Consider the following 20,041-nt stretch of genomic DNA (forward strand, 5'->3'; position numbering starts at 1 on the left):
CTGTCTCTGACAGCCTGGATGTTGAAAGGTTGATTTTACAATCCTTTGACCTTTCCATGATGTCTCCCAGGTCATCGTAGCTTCACGAAAGCCTTCTACTCGGAAATCTTAGCAATCATAGTGGAAGAGATTCTCCTTGTGGACTTCCTCTGGCACCTCTCCTTGTGGACTATCTCTGGCACCTCTCAGAGTCTGGCCTCCAGACTTCCTCCATCCGGGTACACCTAAGTGCCATAGCCGCTTACCATAAGGGAATATGGGATGCCCCAATTTCAGCGCAACCCCTTGTAAGGCGCTTTATGAGAGGCTTACTACAGCTGAAGCCTCCACTATGTCCCCCAATTGTGGACTGGGACCTCAATGTTGTACTAGCACAGCTCATACTGTCTCCGTTTGAGCCCCTGCATTCCTGCAAGTTATGACATCTCACTTGGAAAGTTATTTTCCTAGTGGCCATAACATCCGCTCGCAGTCAGTGAGCTTACTTATACAAGATTTCTCCATGACCGGGTAGTGCTCCACGCTCACCCTAAATCTTTGCCAAAGGTAGTGACTGATTTTCACTTGAATCAATCCATAATACTGCCCACCTTTTTTCCAAGGTCTCACTCACACCCAGGTGAGCAGGCTCTGCATTCCTTGGACTGTAAACGTGCACTTGTCTTTTATTTAGACCGCACTGCAGGCCATAGGCATCCACCCAACTCTTTGTCTTCTTTGACAAAAATAGACTCCGCTCGCCACCCCGCGGAGTTGGGTTCACCTACGGTTTATTATTTTATTTTTCGCTCATACTTTTTGCTTTAAAACAAGACTGAAAAGGGGGACCAGTGTGACAGTCAAAGTTCTGGAAACTTTGACAAAAGTGTTCTGTGACAGGGCTCCATCTGATGATGTCACCCATCTGGGACGACTAACAACCTGCTGTCCTGGAAGAACACCTGTTACAGGTAAGCAACTCTGCTTTTCTTCAGAAGAAATGAGAGGAATTTGCAAGCAGTAATGCTCAACATAGAAATTCCCCAACATTGTTTTGGGAAACAGGTAAAGTGGGTCTTCGGGGAGAAATTCTCATATCTAATAAGCAAAAATAGGAAATTGCACAAGATTATATAACAACTAGAAGAGAAATTGCAGATTGTGAAAAAGAAATTGGCCTCTTAGGTAAAAGTAAAAAATAAAGAACAGATAAAAACTAGTACATTGAGTTACAAACATTAGTCCTACAGTCAGGCAATGACAACAGAGGATGTATAAATTACCTATGTTTGAGTTGTTGTCAACAAAAAAAAGCCTTCAATAAGAAATTTGATCAGATGTTAGAGGTTTGGGAAGATTTATATTGCAGTTACAGTTCCAATATTGAAATGTGATTTACAATTTGTAATGGATCTTTTACAACCTAAAGTTCCGATGGCTGGGGTAAGATAATGAGATGAGTGCATAAAGAGAGATGTTATTTATTTATTTTATTTGAGTTTTTTTTCTATACCGGCATTCACGGAGTTCGTATCATGTCGGTTTACATAAAACAAGGGGTGATCAATAAATTATAAACGTACATAACTATAACATGAGAGTATACATTTGCAAAATATAACAAATTATAACAAGTGCGCAGAAAGAAGCAGTTACAATAAAACAAGGATGGTTCTAACTGGGAGTTGAAGAAGAGGATGATAGAAGTTTAACAAGAAGTAGAATGTGCAGTGGTTGGTAAGTCTGTTAGATGAACGTGTTAGATGAACGTGTTTACGGGAGGGGGAAAGGGTGGGCAAAGGGAGGGGTGGAAAAAGAATAATGTTTGCTTATTACCAATATGTTGGTGTGAGATGAGATATGGTCTTTGTTTTTAAGATTATTATTGTATTTATTTAAAATTTTGTTAAAATACCAATAAAGTTATGACAAAAAATAACTTTTCTATATATGGCTCATAAATACAGGTAAATATGAAAGACAAGTATGTGGGGGTCCGCAAAAATTTTGGAGATTGAAAAGGGTCCACACTCCCAAAATGTTGGGAACCTCTGATCTATATAATTCAGAACTTTATCCTCCCACTGTTGGAGTACTGTTTCCAATGAGAATTGTCTCAGAGGGCAGAGTTCCTGCTCTTGTAACCCAACAGCAGGATCGTGTGAATCTGTGCCAAGCTACCCAGGAAACTGTCTAAATATTCAAACATAATGTTTAGATAGCTTAAAGCTCAAATCAGCCCTGGCACCCCTCCAGTTTGTTTAAAGTATCCTACAGGAATAAATGTTGTACACATGAGCTAATATTACAGAATTGATTCTTTTCACCTTTTTTCTACTTTTAGGGTATACTACTTAAAGGAATTTTGAAGATTGTAGAAATAAATATCGATATGAGTCCACTGCAGTACCTCACCTTCCCTCTGCACCAGACTTTAAGTAACATCCATTCTTCACAAAAATCTACCAATACAGCTTCAAGCATCAAATATACAGGGATGTTAAGAAGAGCGCAACTTTCACAGAGCAAGAAGGAACTATATGCCAATGGTCTGCTTCACTGCCTGCTTTCTTCTTGGCATGTTGCTCCAATACACCTGCCTTTAGTTGGCCAAAACTGTTGGCCACACATGTCTGAGGGTTTCAGTGTTTCCCTATGGTTTAACATGAACTGTAATAATGAAGCAGGAAGTCCCACAGCAAGAGAAAAGAAAAGAAGAAAATCAGTTTTTAGAGATAGCGATGTTGGAGATACAGGTATGGATTTATAGTCTTTGTTCAAAATACTTTGTACTGGCGTTAAAATCTTTAAACCTTTTGTGTATATCATTGGCTAATTTGAGGAAAGTATACATTTAATGTGTGTTGATTATGAGCCTTTTTCTGTTCTCTTCTTGTTTTCTTTCCTTTTATCCTTAATCCATCTTTCTCTTGTACTTTCTACTTTAGTGCTGTCTTTTTTTTCCAAATTTTCCTCATATATTTTAGTTTTATTGAGTAATATGTAACAAAATATTTTGCCGCCTTAAATTTTTTTGGCCCTAAGTGTTTCCTCCTGTTCCTTTGGACTTGCAGCACAATTGAAAGAGGCCTTTGGTAGATTACAATGTCATGATCCTTCATTATTAACTGCCTAGGATTTCCCCCTTTTTTTTGTTCTTCCATTCCAAAATTTCTTAGCCTAGTTGTTGTAGGAACCTTAGCCAGAGGTCGCATACAGGGCTGGTGCTAGATTTTTTTACTGCCCTGTGTGAACAATTACTGAGCTGCCCCCCCCTCCCCCATTCATTCATTATCTGTTCCAGACCCACACAAAAAAATAAAGCCCACTCTCCTTCCAGTGATGCAAATGTTAAAAATTGACTTAATCATCCCCCCTCCGGAGTCCATGGCTAGTGCCAAGGATATTAGGTATCCTAGGCAAACCTTATAGCCTCACACAGTGCCCCCCCCCCCCCCCCCCCCCCCCCCCCGGGCCTGCTGTAAACAAAAGCATAGTATTCTGAGATAAAAATATCACTTATATTATTTTTTTACATGCACTGCTGTGATGCCAACCAGAAATCCTGCAAAAGCAGCTTGGAACCCATATGGTATTAGGCCTGTTGTAACATGTGTTGTATGTGGGCTTGATCCTCTGAAAGCCCTAAAACGCTTCCTATTAGGAGACTACCTTACCTTATCTCAGTCACACATGCAGAGCATAAACAGACCCTTACCAAATACAGACTAGAGCAACCATAAAGTAGAATTGCAGTCATGACAAAACCTGATCTGGAGACCACAAGAATCCAAACTAGAACAATCAGCATTCCTCAAATGTCAAACAAAATCAAGAAATTTAATAAATGCATAATCATAATAGTGCAAACATAGAAGCATTTTTGAACACTGACTGAACATAAGAAATTGTCATACTGGGTCAGACCAATGGTCCATCAAGCCCAGCATCCTGTTTCCAACAGTGGCAAATCTAGGTTATAAGTACCTGACAAGTACTCAAACTGGTTCTTTTACTGGGAGGGGGGACATTCTGATTGCTGCATTTAATCCTCTAAAGCATTCCCATAGGATGGCTTATACTTGCACAATTTTCAGGAGCCCCAATGGGCCTCCAAGGGTGCAGATACAAACTACCAATATTCCTTCACTGGTATCCAGGGAGAAGTGGTCACTCCAGCTTCCCATGCAGTATTGGTATGATCAGTTTTCAAGGAGGAACTGAACAAAAGGATCCTGGAGGTCTTGGACTGCAAGCTGGCAGACATCAGCATAGAAAGCATTAGGACCTTACTGGCTGATCTCCAGCCCCTGCTGGAGACTCTTAATGGCATCTAGCAGGGGTACAAACTAACATCAAGCGCCACTACACCAATGTTAATTTCCAATGCATCAGTGGAGGAAGCTTTTCTGAGGCACAGTAGTTCACTGGAGTCTAGATCCCAACAGACAAGTGTGTTAGTCACTGAGACTGTATCTGCTAGCCAGATGCAAGCTCAGTCTACATAGCGAACCTACTACTTTAACTCAGACTTTTATTCTTGGGGCTGCTCTCCAGGTGGTGTATTCTCTTCTCGCAACAAGGATGTCCCTCCCAGGGTTACTGCCCAGGAGGGTCGGCCATCATAGTTGGTGATTCGATTATTAGGAATGTAGACAGCTGGTGAGCGTGAGGATTGCCTGGTAACATGCCTACCTGGTGCGAAGGTGCTGGACCTTACGCGTCACCTAACTAGAATTTTAGACAGTGCTTGGAAGGAGCTGGCTGTCGTCGTACATGTTGGCACCAGCAACATAGGAAAATGTGGGAGGGAGGTTCTGGAAGCCAAATTTAGGCTCTTAGGTAGAAAGCTTAAATCCAGAACCTCCAGGGTAGCATTCCCTGAAATGCTTCCTGTTCCACATGCAGGTCCCCAGAGGCAGGCAGAGCTCTGGAATCTCAATGCATGAATGAGACAATGGTGCAAGGAAGAGGGGTTCAGTTTTGTAAGGATCTGGGGAAGCTTTGGCGAAGGTGAAAGTCTTTTCCGAAGGGATGGACGCCACCTTAACCAGGGTGGAACCAAGCTGCTGGTGTTAACCTATAAAAAGGAGAGAGAGCAGCTTTTAAACTAGAGCAAAGGGGAAAGCAGCCAGTGGCTCAGCAGTACATGGTACGGAGGGAGATATCTTCAAAGGATACTAATGACGCATTAGAATTAGGGCATCCCAACAGTAAGGTTCCAATAATAAAAAAAGTAGTCCAGATGCTTGTAATTAAAACTCACCTGAGGTAAAAGATTCCAATTTATCCCTATTAGTTAAACAAAAAGCACACTTTTTGAAATGTTTGTATGCTAATGCCAGATGTCTTAGAAGTAAGATTGGAGAATTAGAATGTATAGCAGTGAATGATGACATAGACTTAATTGGCATCTCAGAGACATAGTGGAAGGAGGATAAGCAATGGGCAGTGCTATACTGGGGTACAAATTATATCACAATGACAGAGAGGTGCCTCTGGGAAGCAGGGTGACGCTTTTTGTCCAGGATGGCATATAGAGTCCAACAGGATAAACATTCTGCATGAGACTAAATGCACAATCAAATCTTTATGGGTAGAAATCCCTTGTGTGTTGGGGAAGAGTATAGTGATAGGAGTATTATACCATCCACCTGGCCAAGATGCTGAGAGGGACAGTGAAATGCTAAGAGAAATTAAGGAAGCTAACCAAATTGGTAGTATAGTAATATTAGGAGATTTCAATTACCCTAATATTGACTGGGTAAATGTAACATCAGGATATGCTAGAGAGATAAAGTTCCTGGATGGAATAAAAGACAGTTTTATGGAGCAATTGGATAAGGAACTGAATAGAGAGGGAGCAATTTTAGATCTAATTCTCAGTGGAGCACAGGATTTGGTGAGAGAGGTAACTGTGGTGGGGCCTCTTGACAAAAATGATCATAATATGATCAAATTTTGAATTAATGTCTGGAAGCAAATCCATGCCTCTAGTGCTAAACTTTCAAAAGGGAAACTTTGATAAAATGAGAAATATAGAAAAAACTGAAAGGAGTAGCTACAAAGGGAAAAAGTGTGCAAGAGGCGTGAACATCATTAAACAATAATTACCTTCCTAGAAGCACAGTCCAGATGTATTCCACACATCAACAAAGGTGGAAGGAAGGCAAAACAATTACCAGCATGGATAAAAGGTGAGGTGAAAGAGGCAATTTTAGCCAACAGAAGAAAATATATTAAGGCATAAGAGTTGGTCAGTTAAATGTAAGACATAAATGAGACAGGCTAAGAAAATTTGAAAAGAAGGTGGCCGTAGAGGCAAAAACTTGCAAAAATATATCCGAAGCAGAAAGCCTGTGAGAGAGTCAGTTGGACCGTTAAAAGGGGCACTTAGAGAAGATAAGGCCATCACAGAAAGATTAAACTATTTCTTTGTTTCGGTGTTTATTGAAGAGGATGTTAGGGAGATACCCGTTCTGGAGAAGGTTTTCATGGGTAATGATTTAGATGGACTGAAACAAATCACAGTGAACCTGGAAGATGTAGTAGGCCTTGTTGACAAACCTAAGAGTAGTAAATCACCTGGACCGGATGGAATACACCCCAGGGTTCTGAAGGGACTCGAAAATGAAGTTTCAGATCTATTAGTAAAAATTTGTAACCTATCATTAAAATCATCCATTGTACCTGAAGACTGAAAGGTCGCTAATGTAACCCCAATATTTAAAAAGGGCTCCAGGGGCGATCTGGGAAACTATAGACCAGTTAGCCTGACTTCAGTGCCAGGAAAAATAATGGAAAGTATTCTAAAGAAGGAAATCACAGAACACATAGAAAGACATGATTTAATGGAACAAAGTCAGCATACCTTTACCCAAGGCAAGTCTTGCTTGACAAATCTGCTTCACTTTTTTGAAGGGGTTAATAAACATGTTGATAAAGGTGAACCGGTAGATGTGTAGTGTATTTGGATTTTCAGAAGGCGTTTGACAAAGTTCTTCATGAGAGGCTTATAAGAAAAGTAAAAAATCATGGGATACTTGGCGATGTCTTTTCGTGGATTACAAACTGATAAAAAGACAGGAAACAGAGAGTGGGATTAAGTGGAGCGGGGTGGGCAGTGGAGTGTCTCAGGGATCTGAACTCGGATCCGTGCTTTTCAATATATTTACAAATGGTCTGGAAAGAAACATGACGAGTGAGGTAATCAAATTTGCAGATGATACAAACTTTTTCAGAGTAGTTAAATCACAAGCAGCTTGTGATAAATTGCAGGAGGACCTTGTGTGGCTGGAAAATTGGGCATCCAAATGGCAGATGAAATTTAATGTGGATAAGCGCAAGGTGATGCATTTAGGGAAAAATAACCCATACTATAGTTACACGATGTTAAGTTTCATATTAGGAGCTACCACCCAGGAAAGTGATCTAGGCGTCATAGTGGATAACACATTGAAATCGTTGGTTCAGTGTTCTGCGGCAGTCAAAAAAGCAAACAATGTTAGGAATCATTAGGAAGGAAATGGTGAATAAAATGAATAATGCCATAATGCCTCTATATCACTCCATGGTTAGACCACACCTTGAATACTATGTACAATTCTGGTCACCACATCTCAAAAAAGATATAATTGTGATGGAGAAGGTACAGAGAAGGGCAACCAAAATGATAAAGGGTATAGAACAGCTCCCCTACGAGGAAAGACTAAATCGGTTAGGGGGTTCAACTTGGAGAAGAGACGGCTGAGGGGGGAATATGATAGAAGTGTTTAAAATCAGAGGTCTAGAACGGGTAAATGTGAATCGGTTATTTACTCTTTCAGATAATAGAAGGACTAGGGGGCACTCTATGAACTTAGCATGTAGCACATTTAAAACTAATCGGAGAAAATTCTTTTTCACTCAATGCACAATTAAACTCTGGAATTTGTTGCCAGGGGATATGGTTAGTGCAGTTAGTGTAGCTGGGTTTAAAAAATGTTTGGATAAGTTCTTGGAGGAGAAGTCCATTACCTGCTATTAATCAAGTTCACTTAGAAAGTAGCCAGTGCTATTACTAGCATCAGTAGCATGGGATATACTTAGTTTTTGGGTACTTGCCAGGTACTTGTAGCCTGGATTGGCTACTGTTAGAAACAGAATGCTGGGCTTCATGGACCCTTGGTCTGACCCAGTATGGCAATTTCTTATGTTCTTATGTTCTCTGATCAGGAAGAGTCAAACATGTCTTCCCTGTCTTTCACAGGAAAGGAAAAGATCTTCTCCTGAAGACCTCTGATTCACTGCTTTTGTTAAGAAGGTAGTAGAAGCCATTTCAGTAGAGTTGCAGAAGGAGGAAGAGTCCATGGTCAAAATGCTTGATATCCAATTTGTGGATCCCCCTAGGATATTATGGGAATACTCATTCAGGAAATCTTTGAAGAGATGCAGATGACAATGTGGGAGAAACCCTATCTATATCTCTAGTGAACAAGAAGGTGGGCACAATTTATCATGGCCAAATAGGTTCCTGGGTTTGAGAAACAGCATCACTCAGTTGTGATCGATTCAGCTCTTGACTTTAGTGGGAGGAAGACTTACCAGGGAGCTATGCTGAATGACCCCATATCTTAGCATCTCTTTATGAGTCAGTGTATGTAAAACATTCTAAAAGACATAAAGGGGTTGTTAGAGTATCTCCCTTTGTGTCAATATTTGATATGGGGATGGAGTGTGAAAAACACATGGTCAGGGTGAATTTTGATGCTTTTGAGTCAGCATCAAGAATATCTGCAGCGGGCATTGGTGCCTTCATGCTTGCATACATGGCTGAGGGCTTTAGACCTACAACAGAATGTCCAGGACAAGTGGTGTGCCTTTCAATGGAGAGAATCTCTTTGGAGATAAAGTTAAGGAGACTGTGGCTAAATGAAAGATTACTGTACTATTTTTCTGCCACTCCATACCTATCTTTCTTATCTAAGGCGTTTTCATACGTGGCTCTGAGGAGGCCTTTCTGTTTACCAAGGAGGTGTTATCCTCTGTTCCCCATTTTGATTTTCATCTCAGACAGCAGAGAAGCCTCTAAACCACAGCCAGCGTCTCACCCAAATCTTGGTAGAGAGTTTTCACTGGATCAAGGAGGACATAGCCAGTATCCTAGTATTCATGCCATAAAATATTCCTTGGGGGAGGGCTCAGGTTTAGATAAATGCAAAGTACCCTTGGATACATGTCCTCGATTTACTCAAGAATGGGTACAGATTTAGTCTATTAGGAAAATTGCCCAATCACCCACTGAAAAGTTTTTGGTCTGCTTTTCAGCATCAGAAACCACTACAAATAGCCTCTCCTCGCTATTAAAGGCCAGTGCTGTTGAACCCAATCCACGAGGGGAATGAGGGTGGGATTTTTACTACAAGTATTTCCTCATCCCATAGAGAACAAGGGACTCCATCTGATCCTAGACATGTGGGCATTGAACAAATTTCTGGAAAAGCAGAACTTCAAGATAGTTTCTTTCGGCACTTTTTCTCTTTTGTAGATGTTTTGTGAAGGATGTTTATTCCCAAAGAGAGAGATCCCCAGATCACAAGAAATATCTCAAATTTGTAGTAGGGAAACTCCTACAGCAAAAGTGTTCACAAAATATCTTGCGGTAGTAGATGAGCTTTTACATAAATTGGGAGTGCATGTATTTGCCTACTTTAATGATTGGTCAATCAAGAGCACATCTCAAAGAAAAACTGCAGAGCTGGTGAGCAAAACCAATTTCCTAGCGTGTAGCAGATGGAATCAAAACAAATGGGTATAGTGTGCTCGTGCTAGCAGTTGGAGACAGATCTGACGTCAGCACGGGTACATATATCCCCACAGGAAGTGCAGCAATTCAATAATTTCCATCTCCAAAGCAGTTTGGAGCTACCTCACGCTCGCTGAGCGTGTTTCCATATTCTAACGACTACATTTCATAGAAGAAACCTACAGAAGACGAGCCCCGTACTCCTGCGGTGATACCAGTCGGTCACTCCCCCAGTTGAGTTTCCCGAGCTGACTTCCGTGGTCCCTCGGAGGTAAGAGCCTTGGTCCGGTGGTCGGTTCGTGGCAGGGACCTAGCCCCCGAGTGAGAAGGGCTCGGGCGCGGCCTAGAGGCAGCCTCGGTCCCGGCGTAGACTTGGCCCCTGAGCTTAGACGAGTTCGGGCGCGGCCTAGAGGCAGCGGGTGCTCTTCCTCAAGCGCGGCGGTGAAGGTACTTAACCTCTCCCCCCGCAGCCGGAGACCGCCTGGGTCGCAGCCGGGAAGCGCCGAAGACAAGGAAAGGCGTACATCTTTACTGTGGTCTCCGAGGAAGTGTGGATTGACTGGGCCTGCCTACAAGGCAGCCCCGCTTAGGAGGTTGCCATTTTGCTCTACTCGCCTTCGCCACCTAGGCGCACGTTGTTGAGTGCAAGCAATAGGCGCGCGTTGTATAGCGCACGCGATAGGTGCACGTTGTATAGCGCACGCGATAGGCGCACGTTGTATAGCGCACGTGATAGGCGCATGTTGTTTAGCGCACGCGATAGGCGCACGTTGTTTAGTGCACGCCACTAGGATAGGCGCACATTGTTAAGACGCCGCACATTGATAAGGCGCCTGTTCATAGGCGCACATTTATAAGACGCCCGTTCATAGGCGCGCATTTATAAGACGCCCGTTCTAGGCGCAGGCTGTTAAGCGCACTTTGATAAGCGCACATCATTAGGCGACACATATTTTACTCCGGCTGGGAGGAAATAAAAGGCGAAATGGAGCAGAAGAGAGCCCATGCGTCCGCAGAGCCGGCACCTCCAGAATCAGGCATAAGAGCTCTAAGCCTCTGCTCAGCATGGAACCTTAGAGCCACACAGAGCGAGGAAGCAGACTCACTATGCGCCCAATGTGAGGAGGCCATGGGAGTTCCGGGCCAGGATCGGTCTCAGCCCAGCGGTTCCTCAGGGAACACTCCGGGCTTAGCAGGCCGCGGCGAGCAGCAAGGGAACCCGAGAGACCTGGTGCCCCTAAGGCCAGATCCGGCTTCGCTCTCCTGGGTGGAATTATTTAAGGGGATTCACGCCTTTGTCCAGATGCAGTCTGCTCCTCGAATGGGTCTTTCCGTTCCGGATGATCCGGCCCCTGGACCCTCGAGACCTAGGCACGGTCACTCGCCACCCGACAGCCCCAATTATGGGGATTCGGATTTCTCCGAGGAAAATGAGGAGCCCCCTGAGGAGGGTGAACTTCCCTCGGAGGTAGAACCATATCGGACCATGAGACGCTTCTTTCGGAAAGAGGATCTTCCAGGCCTGGTCTCACAATGCCTATCAGAACTGGCCATTCCGGGCCAGGATGCCCCAGGGGACCCTAAAATGAACCCCCCTGTTAGAGGGCCTCCGCCAACCGGCTCACCACTTTCCCCTCCTACAAGCAGCACAGCAGCTAATCGATCTGGAATGGAATGCGCCGGAGGCATCATTTAAAGGGGGTCGGGCCTTGTCAGGCATGTACCCTCTGGACCCGGCGTCCAAGGAGCTGCTGGCGTGCCCCAAGGTAGACGCCATAGTTAACGCAATTGTGAAGCGCACCACCATTCCGGTGGAGGGGGGAGCGGCCTTCAAGGATGCACATGACCGGCGCATGGACACCATTCTGAAACAAGCCTTTGAGGTAGCAGCCATGTCCCTACGAATCGTGACCTGCTGCACCGTGGTGACGCGTTCCTGTTTATCGCAAGCTAGAAACAACACCCCAGGAGAAGACATGGAATCAGCTCTCGCATTCCTCACTGATGCAGCCTCCGACCTTGTCCGTATGGCAGCTAAGGGAGCGTCATCTTCAGTGGCAGCCAGAAGACAGCTTTGGCTACATCATTGGGCGGCCGACTCTTCCTCCAAGACACGCCTCAAGAATGCCCTTTAAGGGTTCCTTACTGTTCGGCAGCGATCTCGAGAACTGGGCTAATAAATGGGGTGCCTCTCCATTACCCCGTCTACCAGAAGACAGGTCGAGGAGGAGCCAGCGTTCTAGACCATCCAGAGATAGAAACTCTCAGCGCTTCCACCCGTACAGGGCTCGCTATCAAGCACCTCATTCTCAGGCCAGGAACCAGCCCTTTCGGGCTAAGCACAACAAGAAGAGAACCGGCTCGGGTTCCGGTCCCGGCCGCAACCCACAATGACAATCAGCCGACCCATCCGAGGGTAGCAGCCATAGGGGGCAGGCTAACCCTCTTCTACCGCAGGTGGGTCGAGATTACGTCGGACCAGTGGGTCCTCGCCACCATCCGAGAAGGATACCACCTGGATTTTCTTCGGCTCCCGCCGGACAAGTTTGTGGAATCTCCTTGTTCACCCCTCAAGAAGGCGGCACTAGAAGTTACCTTACAGAGGCTCCTGGCCCTAAAAGCCATAATCCCAGTACCTGCAGGAGAGAGAAATTCTGGGCATTATTCCATCTATTTCATAGTACCCAAGAAGGAGGGCACTTTCAGGCCCGTCCTGGACCTCAAGTCAGTCAACCGACACATACGGGTCCCCAGCTTTCGCATGGAAACTCTACGGTCTTTCAAGAATGCAGTACAGCCAGGGGAGTTTCTCACCTCCCTGGATCTGTTGGAAGCCTACATGCATATCCCAATTCATCGGGATCACCAGCGTTATTTACGCTTCAAAGTCCTGAATCAACACTTCCAGTTCCGAGCTTTACCCTTCGGGTTGGCCACCGCGCCGCGGATCTTTACCAAGGTCATAGTAGTAGTGGCGGCGGCACTCAGGAAGGAAGGAATTCTTTTCCATCCCTACCTGGATGATTGGCTGATCAGGGCAAAGTCACCGGAGGAGAGCCACTGGGCAACCAACAGAGTTATAGCTCTTCTGGAAAGCCTGGGATGGGTAGTCAACATAAACAAAAGTTCCCTACAGCCGTCCCAGTCGCTGGAATACCTAGGGGTTCACTTCGACACCCAGGAAGACAAGGTCAGCCTGACCTCCAAGAGAAAGTCAAAACTCCGGAATCATCTGCAGGTCCTGCTGAGCACCAGCCGGCCCACAGCTTGGGATTACCTACATGTCCTCGGCCTCATGGCATCCACTCTAGAGGTGATGCCATGGGCACGTGCTCATATGAGACCATTGCAACGCGCCCTTCTATCTCGGTGGAGTCCACGATCACAGACCTACACCATACACCTACCTCTACCAGCCAGAGTGCGGAATCAGCTACGGTGGTGGTTGCAGCCCGGTCACATGAGCCGGGGGTCGAGAATGTCCTCCCCAACCTGGATCCTGCTCACAACAGATGCCAGCCTGAATGGATGGGGAGCTCACTGCGAGGAACTCACTGCCCAAGGGCGGTGGAACAGAGAAGAGTCAAGGTGGAACATCAACCGACTAGAGGCATGGGCAGTCAGGCTAGCGTGCCTGCGATTTGCCCACAGACTTTGCAACAGAACGGTCAATGTGATGTCAGACAACGCCACCATGGTGGCATACATCAATCGACAGGGCGGAACCAGAAGCCAACAAGTGTCCCTAGAAATAACTCCCCTGATGATTTGGGCAGAAGCAAATCTCCAGGACATCTCCGCCGTCCACATCGCCGGGAAGGACAACACCACGGCAGACTTCCTCAGCAGAGAAAGCCTAAACCCGGGGGAGTGGCAGCTGTCGCCCACAGCATTTCAGATAATTGTGGATCAGTGGGGGATGCCGGCCATGGACCTATTAGCGGACAGGTCCAACGCTCAAGTACCCAGGTATTTCAGCCGCAGGCAGGATCCTCGAGCCCTGGGGATCGATGCCCTGGTACAGCCGTGGCCTCAGGGGATCCTGCTAAACGCCTTTCCTCCGTGGCCCCTGCTGGGCGCCATTTTACACAGGATTCAGCAGCAAGAGGCTTAGTTCTTCTAGTGGCCCCGGACTGGCCAAGAAGACCCTGGTACGCAGACATGAGAAGACTACTGGCAGGGAATCCTCTACCTCTGCCTCCATACAGGGATCTGCTACGGCAAGGCCCCATCCTCCACGAGGATCCAGCTCAATTCTCTCTTACGGTCTGGCCATTGAGAGGGCTAGGCTGAAGAAAAGAGGATACTCGGAGCCGGTGATAGATACACTCCTCCGAGCACGCAAGTTCTCCACATCACTAACATATATCAGGATCTGGAGAGTTTTTGAAGCCTGGTGCGACTCTCACAGCACCAGTTCACATGCCGCTAAGATTCCTATCATTTTGGACTTCCTGCAAGATGGACTTCAGAAGGGTTTGTCCCTCAGCTCCATCAAGGTTCAGGTAGCAGCGCTGTCTTGCTACGGTCCCAGGAGTGACGGCAACACCATTGCCAAACACGCAGACGTTTCACGTTTCCTGAAACACATTCGCCCGCCACTGAAGAGGCCAGTGCCCTTATGGAACCTCAACCTAGTGTTGGAATTTCTAGCGGGATTCGCCTTCAGGCCCCTTCGAGGCCTGTCTCTCCGTTTGTTAACTTTGAAGACGGTGTTCTTGCTGGCTGTGTGTTCAGCACGCCGCATCTCAGAGCTTCAAGCGCTGTCCTGCTGTGACCCATTTCTCAGAATCACTCCAGAGGCTATCCATCTTCGCACAGTCTCACACTTTCACCTCAACCAAACTATATCCTTGCCTACCACAGAAGGTTTGAAGAAATCGGAAGGAGGTCGAGATGGCGTAGCATTCGACATCGGCAGACTACTGTCCAGATATCTGGACATGTCAGAAGCAGTACGAAAGACGGACCACCTGTTCGTCCTGCACAGCGGGAAGAAGCAAGGGGAAGCGGCCTCACGGCCAACCATCGCCCGCTGGATTAAAGAAGTTATCAAGGCAGCCTACGTAGAGGCAGGAAAACCACAACAGGTCAAGGCTCATTCTACCAGAGCGCAATCGGCCTCTTGGGCAGAGACTGGGTTGCTGTCGCCTGCAGAGATATGTAAAGCAGCGACGTGGTCCTCCCTCCATACCTTCTTCAGATTCTACCGTCTGGACATCCAAGCCAGGGAGGACACAGCATTTGCGAGGGCAATCCTGAACGGACCTCGGGCAGCCTCCCGCCCAGTCCGGGAGTAGCTTTTGTACAACCCATTTGTTTTGAGTCCATCTGCTACATGCTAGGAAATGTAGAGATTACTTACCTGATAATCTCCTTTTCCTTAGTGTATGCAGATGGACTCAGCATTCCGCCCGGCTGCCGGTATACATGCGGATTCGCCGACTCACGATAAGCCATGTTTTCTTATGATAGGGCATCTACCCTGCCGGGTGTCAACGTGTTCCGGCTGAATACACTGGCGGTCTCCAGCTACCATCTATTGGTCAGTGTAATCCTGTTCATTTAATCGATCGGTCAGTCACACATATATCCATAAAAGCGTTGCAAGGAAGATTACTGAATTGCTGCATTTCCTGTGGGGGTATATGTACCCGTGCTGACGTCAGATCTGTCTCCAACTGCTAGCACGAGCACACTATACCCATTTGTTTTGAGTCCATCTGCATACACTAAGGAAAAGGAGATTATCAGGTAAGTAATCTCTTCATTGAGTATTGGAGTTGCTAGGGTTCATTATAAATTAACCAAGTCTTTTTTGAGCCTTTCATGTTGTTATTGTTTGTAAGGATTTTGGGTGGACCCCTGGACTCTGTGGCAGATGACCACGCCCATGGGGAAAGGTCCCATGAGGGGCCACAGGTCAGGCTCAGCTTAGTACACACACATACAATTTAGATCTTTTATTAGACAGTGATGGTAAGCCACCAGAGGTGGTGGTAGTGAGCTGGAATATAGCCCAGCTGGGCTTGTAGTCCCTCAGGCTCTGGAACAGCGATCCCACAATGGCTGTGCTGTAGTGGAGAGAAACTGATATCGTGAGTAGCAGTAGTGAATGCAGAGTTCAGGATTAGAACCTCGTTGGTAATGTACTCACGCATTGGTCTCTCAGTATGGAGCACAGGAGCTGAAGCGAAGGCAGGCCTTCGAGGAGCGGGTACCTGGTTCCAGGGAACAGCTGTGAGAGAAATAGATGGTAACTCACTGATGGTATAGGCAGCGGTGTCTTCCTGGCAGAAGAGAAGTCCAGGTAGCGAGTCCAGGAACATGGGCCCTCGAGGAGCACGTACCGGTTCCAGACAGCGACCTGAAAGAGAAGAGAGGGAGGCTCCCGAGGAGCGGGTACCCCAATAGAGTAGTCCAGTAGTGGAGGCAGAGTAGCTAGGTATGGAGAGCGAATCCCATCCGTCAGGAAACCTGAACCTTGAACCTTGCTAACTCGATGGCTAGCAATCACGTAGGCTATTTGTATCCGGGATGCATGACCTCATCACAGGGGGATGCCTTTGAGGTTCGTGCCACTGAAGGTACTTGAAGCAGGGCTGTGTGGCACGCGCGCCCTTAGGTAGCTGACCAGCCTGGCGGGAGGCAGCGCCCAAGCCGGTCCGGGGATGGCAGGAAGACGCCGTGGCAGCCAAACGTCCGTCAACCGCAGGAGGAGTCGCCAAAGAGGTAAGGAGGGCGGAGTGGAAATGTCGGGCGGCGACGGTCGCAACAGTAATCCCCTTCAAAGGGCTGTCTCCTCTTTGGGTACCAATCTTCGGTTTTGAAGGATGCGCAAGGTGAAATTGACGGAGCATCTCTTTATCAAGGATGTTAGCCTGAGGCTCCCAAAAGTTTTCTTCGGGGCCGAAACCTTCCCATGAAAGAAGGTATTCAAGTGTTTTGCCTCTTTTCCGGACATCAAGAATCTCTTCAACCTTGAATTCAAGGTCATCCTCTGCATTGATAACAGGTGGATCCTGAGTCTTGGAAGAAAATTCGCTGAGAATGAGCGGTTTTAAGAGTGAAACGTGAAAAGCGTTATGGATGTTGAGTCCAGGTGGTAGCTTCAGAATTTAGGTGATGTTGCCAAGAAGTCGCAGGATTGGAAATGGTCCAGTGTAGCGAGAAGCGAACCGAGTAGAGGGTAGCTTCAGTCTGAGGTGTTTGGTAGATAATCAGACTTTATCTCCAGGTTTGAAGACTGCCGCTTGAGAATGGTGAGCGTCATAATACTTCTTAGCGCGATCTCTTGCTTTGTTCAGCATGTCCTTTGTCTGAACCCACAGGTTATGGATTTCATCAGCAGTAGCTTGAGCTGCTAGGGACGTCACTGAGAGTTTCAGTGGAAGTGGCGGTGTTGGAGAGTTTCCATATACCACTTCAAAATGTGTTGATCCAGTTGATGTTGCTGGATGAGAGTTGATGGCGAATTCCGCCCATGGTAGCAGTTCGCCCCAGTTATTCTGACGGAAACTGACGTAGGCACGAATGAACTGCTTCAAAGTTCTATTCATCCGTTCTGTTTGGCCATTTGATTGCGGATGATAGGCTGAGGTGCAGTCTAGAGAGTTGTCAAATTTATTTATTTATTTATTTGTTTTATATACTGTCATTCGGTAAAGCCATCATAACGGTTTACAAAATTTAAATTGTAACTCTTTTAACAATTGTGCAAAAGTATAACAATGTGCATATTAAACAGAGGTTAAACATTTCAAGTCCAGAAAGTATCATGAATTGGGAGGAGGCTTGCTTGTTCTGGTTGGAGAGAAGTTATTTTGAGATTTTTGGATGAACTTGCACAAGGCCCTCCAGAATCTTGCCGTGAATTGAGATCCTCGGTCCGAGACAATGTGACTAGGTAGACTGTGAAGGCGAAATATGTGCAATATGAAGAGCTTCGCAAGCTCCAAGGCTGAGGGTAAGCCAGGAAGCGCCACAAAGTGTGCCATCTTGCTGAAGCGATCAACTGTTACCCAGATGGTATTCATTCCTCCGGAAGGGGGTAAATCGACTACAAAATCAGTAGCGATGTGTGACCAGGGCTGTTCCGGAACTGGCAGTGGTTGCAGCAAACCCCACGGTTGGCCAGAAGCAGGTTTGTTCTTGGCACAGTTGGTCCAGGATACCACATAGGAATAGGTATCCTTCTTGATTGTAGGCCACCAACTTCTGGATTTTGAGCAGGGTACGGCATTGACCAGGATGGCCAGCCAGCTTGGAATTGTGCGCTCAAAAGATCACCTTCTTCCTGAGGTGTTTTGGTACTATGGTCCTACCAGCGGGCACAGAATGGGTGGTTGCCAAGATGACTTTCTTCGGGTCAGTTATGTGCTGTAGTTCTTCTTGCACATCCTCCGAGAGAAAGGAGCGTGACAAGGCGTCGGCTCTGGTATTTCTGTCTCCGGGGCAATACTTGAGCACAAAGTCGAAACGATTAAAAAATAAGGACCATCTGGCTTGTCTGTGGTTAAGATGTTGTGCATGGCAGAGATTCTCTAGATTTTTGTGGTCTGTGAATACGGATATTTGATGTTGAGCGCCTTCGAGCCAAGGCTGCCATTCCTCGAATGCAAGCTTTATTGCTAAGAGCTCTTTATCACCGATCCCATAGTTCTTCTCCGCCATGTAGAATCTTCGTGAGAAGAAGGAACAGGGACATAAGGCTTTGGAGTCTCCTGTCTGGCTCAATACGGCCCCCATGCTGACATCTGAAGCATCAACTTCAACGATAAAGGGCTTGTTGGCGTCAAGGTGCCGCAAGCATGGTTCCGTGGAAAAGGCAGTCTTCAGATTCTCAAACGCGGAAATGGCCTCCGCAGACCATTTAGAAGCGTTGGCACCCTTGCGGGTCATTGCGGTCAAGGGTACTATTAAAGATCAGTAGTTCTTAATGAATCTTCTATAATAATTGGTAAACCCCAGGAATCGGATCAGGGCCTTCAGGCTGGTAGGTTGGGACCAATTTTTGATAATCTCAAGTTTGTGAGGGTCCAACTGGAAACCATCTTTAGACACAATATAGCCAAGGAAAGGCATGGAGTCTTTGTGAAATTCGCACTTAGAGAGTTTGGCGAAAAGCTGGTGTTCACGGAGTCGGCGGAGTACTTGTTTGACATCTTCAATGTGAGTGTGTAGATCCTCGGAGAAGATCAGAATATCATCCAGGTATACCACGACACTCTTGGTACAGCAGGTCCCGCAAGATGTCATTCATCATGTTCTGAAATATGGCGGGTGCATTGCACAGGCCGAAAGGCATCACTAAGTACTCGAAATGGCCTTCTCGAGTGTTGAAGGCTGTTTTCCATTCGTCGCCACTACGAATGCGAACTAAGTTGTAGGCCCCCTTCAGGTCGAGTTTTGAAAATACTTTGGCCCCTTGAAGCCAGTCAGACAGCTCCGAGATTAAAGGCAGGGGGTAGTGGTCTTTAATTGTGATCTCGTTCAGACCTCGGTAATCGATACAAGGACGTAGGGTACCGTCCTTCTTCCCCACAAAGAAAAAGCCTGCACCTGCTAGAGACTTCGATGTTCTGATAAACCTCTTCTGTAAGTTCTCCTCAATATATTAGGACATTGCCTTGTTCTCAGTGGCTGAGAGAGGATAGACACGTCCTTTAGGAGGTTCAGTATTGGGTTTCAGTCTTATGGCACAGTCATACGTCCTATGCGGAGGAAGGATGTCAGCATCTTCTTTGGAGAACACTTCACCAAAGGATGCGTATTGGGGCGGCAGTCCCGGCATCACTGGAGTCGTAGGCATGCAGATGACAGGAGCAATCTCCTTAAGGCACTTCCCATGACACTCTGGGCCCCAGCGGGAGAGTTCCAAGGATGCCCAGTCAAATTGGGGTTGGTGCACTTGCAACCAGGGTAACCCCAGGACGATAGGGTGCATGGCCTTCTCTAGGACAAAGAAGGGAATTAACTCTGTATGGAGAGCTCCGGTGCAGAGAGTCACTGGTATAGTTTGGTGTAGCAGCAGCAAGGTTTAGCAGCAATGAAGACACCTCAGACAGTATTCATGGTGAAGCGTCTTCCCGGCTTTTGGGAAGCCTCTCCTTTTATTGTAAATGATTTCATATCATAGCATAGGATACATACGTCACATGTTTTGCTGCTACAGTATTTTTCCACCATAAATGTTTGTGCTGACCTTTTACTAAGTAGGCGCAAGTGGGCAGTAGGTGCAAGCGGTCAGTCTTTAGGCAGGGAGGGGGGAGGTCATTA

The 20,041-nt window shown here is 46.5% G+C and overlaps 1 protein-coding gene across 1 annotated transcript in view; it reads left to right on the forward strand.

Moving 5' to 3' along the window:
• LOC115087279 (lysosomal-trafficking regulator-like) overlaps positions 1 to 20,041 on the forward strand; it is a 1,534,685-nt gene that overhangs the window by 303,415 nt on the left and 1,211,229 nt on the right. Inside the window, 1 exon segment of the mRNA XM_029594260.1 lies at positions 2,324 to 2,735. Within this exon segment, the coding sequence (XP_029450120.1) occupies positions 2,324 to 2,735 (412 nt within the window).

This window comes from Rhinatrema bivittatum, chromosome 3, assembly GCF_901001135.1.
Source record: "Rhinatrema bivittatum chromosome 3, aRhiBiv1.1, whole genome shotgun sequence".
In the NCBI taxonomy this organism is placed as follows: domain Eukaryota; kingdom Metazoa; phylum Chordata; class Amphibia; order Gymnophiona; family Rhinatrematidae; genus Rhinatrema; species Rhinatrema bivittatum.